Here is a 7,044-nt window from a genome sequence, read left to right as displayed (position 1 = left end):
ACTGCCAGCCAAAATTCATGGAGTCCCTCAAGCTTGATGTACCTCTTCCTGGACTGGCTTCATTCTACGATTTTTACATGGACCTTTTGGAGCAGTTTGAGGGTGTTTCATTTGGGGACCCCTTATTTGGTACATTTGTCCTCCTTCCCTTGCAGAGACGTTTCAGTGTCCAACTTAGGCAAGCTTTGTTTGGAGAGCATGTGAGCAGCTTGAGATCCCTGTCTGTGCCCCTTAAAGAGGTAACGTATTAAAGTATATGACATTACTAGAGTTGATTTGAATACTAGATTTGAATACCTCGCTCCATAGGAATGCATGTTAGCGGCCGGCGCCTAACCCCTTGCTGTACGGCCGCTCCCAAGCATTCCTATGGGAGCGAGGTATTCGAAACTCTAGTATCGAATACTATTCGCTCATCTCTAGTCATTACATTATATAAAGCTATTCTATTCATATAGGAGTCAGAAAAAGACCATAAACATGTAAGTTTTCATATGGTGGGTAAATCAGGCTGGAGTTTAATTTTTGCAGTAAATTTCTGTACCATAAAGGTACAAAAAAATTTATTACTCCAATGTATCTTAAAGGAAACCTGTCAGGGTGCTTTGAAGCACTAGACCACCTACAGGTCTTTATGATCCAGGGATTTATCCCTGTTATAAGGTAATCTGCAGAGGTATTAAAAATAAAAAAGTTTTATTCTTGCCTACTGTCTGAACCGTCGCTGATCTGATATTGATGACCCATTCTTACAATAGGTCATACGTATTTTTAGCCCAGAAAACCCCTTTAAGGAAAAGAATAGTGAAAAGACACAATTATTGGAATTAACTCATTGCACTAAAAAGCACAGAAAGTGATCTGCCCCCTTCCCATCAGTAACCTCAGGCTTAGCTGATAATTGCGATATTCTTCTTAAATTTAGCATCATCCCAACTTTTCCATGGTAATAAATATAGGGCTCACATATAAGGCTCACAATGTACTTTCCTATCAATATGTCTTTGTAGAATGGGAGGAAATCCATGACATAGAACATAAAAACTCCTTGCAGATGTTGTTCCTGGCAGGATTTGAACCCAGGGCTGCAGTGCTAACCACTGCACTTCTTTTATTGTATTTTACCAAACCTTCTGACATTCTTTTACTTTCTCCTTCAGTTTCCCATCCCGCTGTCTTTGTACACATCCCCTCCTGAAGATAACCTGAATCTCCTGCGTCTTTATTTCCGGACCCTAGTGACAGGAGCCTTACGCCAGACCTGGTGTCCCGTGCTGTACGCCGTGGCGATTTCTCACGTGAACAGCTTCATTTTTTCCCAAGAACGTGTTACTGAGGTACAATGGTTATATAAGACAAAGGCTTATCAGTGATTATATATAAGTATACTGACAGATTGGAGGTGAGATGGAAATGAAGAGAATCTGAGGTAGGAGATAATATTTTAGAAATATGTCTTCCTGTGACGTCAAAGCTCTTGTTTCTTACACACGTGTTGGGGATTATCCACACAATACATAATACACACAGCAGATCACATGCTTATAAAGGGTCCAGTCCGATTTTTGAAAAACATGTCTGGTTGCTATCACAAAAACTGTGACACGTGTCCATAAGTTGTGTGGTATGGAAGTAAATGGGGCTGAGCTACAATACCACGCAAGCCTTTGCACAGGTGTGATGATAGGTGATATTTGGTAAATCAGTGAGGAACTGACTGCTGGGACCCCATTGATCACCATATTGGGGCACCTCCACTTGCCCTCACCTGTGTGTGGGGGGCAATTGAATACAGTGGTGGTCAGGTATATGCCATGCGTCTATGCCACTGACCAAATATATCCTCATACAGTTATTGTTGGACATTGAGTAGGAATGCATGGCACATTACAGCACATTAGCCTAAGATTTTGCTAAGAATATGCTGATCCACAGCAGTTTCCTAAAAGTCTTTGTTTGTTACAGGAAGTGGACGCAGCAAGAAAAAACATGCTCAGGAAGACATATCTGCTGGTGGAGGAGGTATGTTCTGTAAACTGTAATCCGATAGACTGATCCTTGTCGATAGCACTGTGCTTGCTGATAAGGAATCATACAGCTATAATGCTCTGTCATTGCAAATCAAAGCCATCCATCTTAAGTTATAATGATTTTATATGGCTTTCCATTGGCTAGTATGCTAATGGGGTTTCCCATCTCTTCAAGGGGGTCTCCAGATACTAAACTAAGTGGCAGAAACTGGACCCTGTGTTCCTCTGGTGCTGCTATCCTCAGCGAGTCAAATGAATAGTGTATATACTTTCTCTGGCTCTGTACACTGCTCATTCCACTCTCTGAGGAAAGCCTGTCAGAGCAGATCAGAAACAACAGGGCAAAGTGTTTCCTTTATTTTAGCAGTGGGTGAAGGTGTGACAACCCGAACTTTCACTGATCAGAACATCTCACGTCAAGTTTTGTTTTGAAATGATAGATACGTTTTATAGAGAGTCTCTCTGAATTGCAGCCTTGTAAAATATTGTACTGAGGAATTACATTGTAAGTAAATCTCTGATCCCTGATAAATGTTCCTCTGCAAGTACATTGTGACAACGTCTGTGAACTGGGCTATCTACAGGATACGATAGGGTACATGTAAGACAAGGGGGGATTCTGATTTCCCTGCAGTTCTGCATGCTAATATGAGAATCATTCCTGCTTTTAAAGGGAGCAAATTAAATAATAAACAAATTTGGGAATAGAATATTAATAGCTTTTTCTGATTCAAAAATGAAAAAAAAATTGTTGTTCTCCTATTTTACAATTTAAAATTTTTAAAATTGATTAAAATATATTAAAGGGGCTATCAGACCAGAAATTGATTTTATGTTATGTCACTCACTAGTAAGTTCTGCTCACAATTCAGTTCAGATGGCACCGGCTCATCAGTACAGAACTTCCATCCATAATATGGCGACGAGTGAAGGGGGAAGTGGTTATTACTAGAGATGAGCGAGTACTGTTCGGATCAGCCGATCCGAACAGCACGCTCCCATAGAAATGAATGGATGCACCTGGTACTTCCGTTTTGACGGCGGCCGGCCACTTAACCCCCCGTGTGCCGGCTACGTCCATTCATTTCTATGCGAGCGTGCTGTTTGGATCGGCTGATCCGAACAGTACTCATCTCTAGTTATTACGTCACTCAGTCTTCTCCGTACTAACTCACTACCCTCTGGAAACTAGTGCAGGTGCAATGGAGGAGGCTGAGTAATGGGGCCATGTTATGGGCAGATGGGGGCTGGCAGGACTACAGGTGGAGTGACTGAAGAGGTGCCAGAAGCACGTGGTAGTAAGCGACATAACATTTTGCTATTGAAAGGTCAACCCTTTAATTTCATGTTTTTCTTCTAGTAGTTTTATAGTTGTAATCTAAAGAAATACTTAATATAGATACTTTACTAAGTGGTCTGCCATTTTAAAGCCTAATTTTGAAAAGAACTGATGTTCCTGCATTTGTTAAACTAGTCCTGTATTTCCAGGGTCTGAGGAATCATCTCCTGCACTACAGACAACTGTCCAGCAGCAGTCCGGTGGGCTTCGATGTATATGACACACTCCCACCTCTCAGGGAAAAATACTTGAAAGCCGTAACAGAGCGGCAACAGCAAGCAAAAGAGACGACATAAAGCTGGAAAACGACAGCTAAGGACAATGAATAGATGTAGTACATAAGTAACAAAAATAGTGTTGTTAAAAAACAGCCACACTAATAAGCCAGCTACTTTCTCTATTTTTTTTTTTTTTTTGTATACCTTCTATTCCAAAACCATTACATTACTGGAAAAAAGTGAGGCTTCAGGTCTGCGTAGCCCCACAGAAGCACTTAAAGAGAGAACATCTGCTGAGGGTTTCTCATGTCTTCACATATAAGATGCACTTATGATAATAAAATACATAGATCTTTTTTGTCTTTACTGTATACTAGAGGCTTACTGTAACTACTTCTCCGGTCTCTGCAGTAACAAGAAGAGCCTGGGTAGTCACCATCTGACTGCAGCACACTGGCTATAGAAACATTGCATGCATTAAAGGGCTATCCGTATGATAGAGGAAAAATTGCTGGGTCATAGAGTAGGTCATAGTGTCTGTCCGCTGATCAGACACTTATACCACATCCTGTTGTTGGGTGTGGGACAACCGATTAGAAGTGTGAGACATGCCAGTTTGGGCTGACAATAACTTTGTGGCCTTTACTCTGGATGTTACACACTGTAAGGGTGCGTTCACACGGTGTAAACTGGAGAGCAAACTGGCACGTATACGCGTGTCAGCATTTTGCGCGCTCAAAAAGATCCCATTGATTTCAATGGGAGTTACGGGAGTGTTTTTTTTTTTTTTATTACTAAATTGTTGCAGATTGCATTCACGCATATATATATATATATATATATATATATATATATATATATATATATACACTCACCGGCCACTTTATTAGGTACACCATGCTAGTAACGGGTTGGACCCCCTTTTGCCTTCAGAACTGCCTCAATTCTTCGTGGCATAGATTCAACAAGGTGCTGGAAGCATTCCTCAGAGATTTTGGTCCATATTGACATGATGGCATCACACAGTTGCCGCAGATTTGTCGGCTGCACATCCATGATGCGAATCTCCCGTTCCACCACATCCCAAAGATGCTCTATTGGATTGAGATCTGGTGACTGTGGAGGCCATTGGAGTACAGTGAACTCATTGTCATGTTCAAGAAACCAGTCTGAGATGATTCCAGCTTTATGACATGGCGCATTATCCTGCTGAAAGTAGCCATCAGATGTTGGGTACATTGTGGTCATAAAGGGATGGACATGGTCAGCAACAATACTCAGGTAGGCTTTGGCGTTGCAACGATGCTCAATTGGTACCAAGGGGCCCAAAGAGTGCCAAGAAAATATTCCCCACACCATGACACCACCACCACCAGCCTGAACCGTTGATACAAGGCAGGATGGATCCATGCTTTCATGTTGTTGACGCCAAATTCTGACCCTACCATCCGAATGTCGCAGCAGAAATCGAGACTCATCAGACCAGGCAACGTTTTTCCAATCTTCAATTGTCCAATTTCGATGAGCTTGTGCAAATTGTAGCCTCAGTTTCCTGTTCTTAGCTGAAAGGAGTGGCACCCGGTGTGGTCTTCTGCTGCTGTAGCCCATCTGCCTCAAAGTTCGACGTACTGTGCATTCAGAGATGCTCTTCTGGCTACCTTGGTTGTAACGGGTGGCTATTTGAGTCACTGTTGCCTTTCTATCAGCTCGAACCAGTCTGGCCATTCTCCTCTGACCTCTGGCATCAACAACGCATTTCTGCCCACAGAACTGCCGCTCACTGGATGTTTTTTCTTTTTCGGACCATTCTCTGTAAACCCTAGAGATGGTTGTGCGTGAAAATCCCAATAGATCAGCAGTTTCTGAAATACTCAGACCAGCCCTTCTGGCACCAACAACCATGCCACGTTCAAAGGCACTCAAATCACCTTTCTTCCCCATACTGATGCTCGGTTTGAACTGCAGGAGATTGTCTTGACCATGTCTACATGCCTAAATGCACTGAGTTGCCGCCATGTGATTGGCTGATTAGAAATTAAGTGTTAACAAGCAGTTGGACAGGTGTACCTAATAAAGTGGCCGGTGAGTGTATATATATATATATTATATACATGTATATTTTTTAATACGTGTTATCATATAATCTTCCAACTATCCCCACCCCCTCCCATGCCAGGCTTGTTGAATTTCAGATCAGGGTCAGGCATGTTCGATTTTGGTACAACGACCGATCCTTTTGTTCTCAGGGTAGATAAGCTTCCGTTTTCTCCCCTGTGTTATCCAGAACATGTACATGCCCGGCTTAAGCAAGTATGTATGTATATAGAGGTGACGTGATAGTTTTGGGGCGATACAATGGATAGACTACAGCTATGTTGTATGGCCAGCCTTAGTTGCTTTAATACAAACGAACACTAACTTCTTGTAGGACACACCCTGACGCTTGTTTTTAACCCCTGGGCACCATTTTGCTATTATAATGACTGAGATTTAGAATTATCCAGCCCTGAACTCTCTCGTTGATAATCCTTTCACTTTTTTTTTTTCTAGACAAAGCTCTTTCTATCGTAGAGGATTATTTCTATGGAATAAACATTTTTATATTTCTTAGTTCTTTAGTCTTCCATTTATTCATGGTAATTGGGATGTGCAGTCTGTAAATGTTTGTTACAATTACAAATTGTTTCAGACACTTGGTTTTTGTTCGGTGATAGTTGTTAGTCCTTTGGTTGCCGGTCGTCAGGGAAGGGGAAGGCGGGATGTGGTGAACATATGTAACCCCTTTCTGCAATAGCTTTGTTAGGCCCCGTTCACATGGGGCGCGGAAGGCGGATTGTGGTCCTGATTCTGACACGGGAAGCCACGTCAGAATATGGCCAAGATCCACCTGCCGCGACTTCCGACAGTCGCGGCACTCCGGTCCGGCATAGGCCCAAATGAAATGGCCTAGTCTGGAGCGTGCTGCCGCGAGGTGGACGATGCGGCTGAATCAACCACAGAATTCGCCTGAGGAAAGGGCAGCTTCTTTTTGCCTATTGCCGCTCACGGAAAAAAGAGCGCTAGCAATCTACATAGACCGCTATTGTGAGAAGGCGGATTATGACGTGGATTCCATGCCAAAATCTGCCCCCTCTTGCCCAGTGTGAACGGGGCCTTACAAATCCAGTTTACTCTATCTTGTAGTACATACAGTTTGACCGGAATATAAGTGAATGCTTTACTGAAATATTTTTTTCTAAACACTAGGTGGCGATATTCCCATTCGTTTGTACATATGGTTTTTTTGGTACGTGAAACACTTGTGAATATACAGCTCACAACCAGCAGCAGCTTCTTTGGATTTGTCATGCTATAAAAACTATATGACCATATAGAGGTCTGATGCATTTATGGATAGAGGGTTTTCCACTAGAGTTTGTCACTAGGGTCACTAGGCCATCAATGTCAGATTGGTGGG

General features: G+C 42.4%; 1 protein-coding gene across 1 annotated transcript in view; it reads left to right on the top strand.

Annotated features, from left to right (window-relative positions):
* RPAP1 (RNA polymerase II associated protein 1) overlaps positions 1 to 3,721 on the top strand; it is a 44,144-nt gene extending 40,423 nt beyond the window's left edge. The window contains exons 22-25 of the mRNA XM_075282815.1: positions 1 to 239; positions 1,161 to 1,337; positions 1,966 to 2,022; positions 3,519 to 3,721. The exon at positions 1 to 239 is cut by the window's left edge and continues 566 nt beyond it. Of these exons, the coding sequence (XP_075138916.1) occupies positions 1 to 239; positions 1,161 to 1,337; positions 1,966 to 2,022; positions 3,519 to 3,665 (620 nt within the window). The 3' untranslated portion in view covers positions 3,666 to 3,721. The remainder of the gene's footprint in view (positions 240 to 1,160; positions 1,338 to 1,965; positions 2,023 to 3,518) is intronic.
* The last annotated feature ends 3,323 nt before the right edge of the window (positions 3,722 to 7,044 follow it).

Source organism: Leptodactylus fuscus, chromosome 7, assembly GCF_031893055.1.
Source record: "Leptodactylus fuscus isolate aLepFus1 chromosome 7, aLepFus1.hap2, whole genome shotgun sequence".
Taxonomy (NCBI): Eukaryota; Metazoa; Chordata; class Amphibia; order Anura; family Leptodactylidae; genus Leptodactylus; species Leptodactylus fuscus.
The sequence above is the reverse complement of the archived record's forward strand: the minus strand, read 5'-3'. Positions and strand labels throughout refer to the sequence as shown.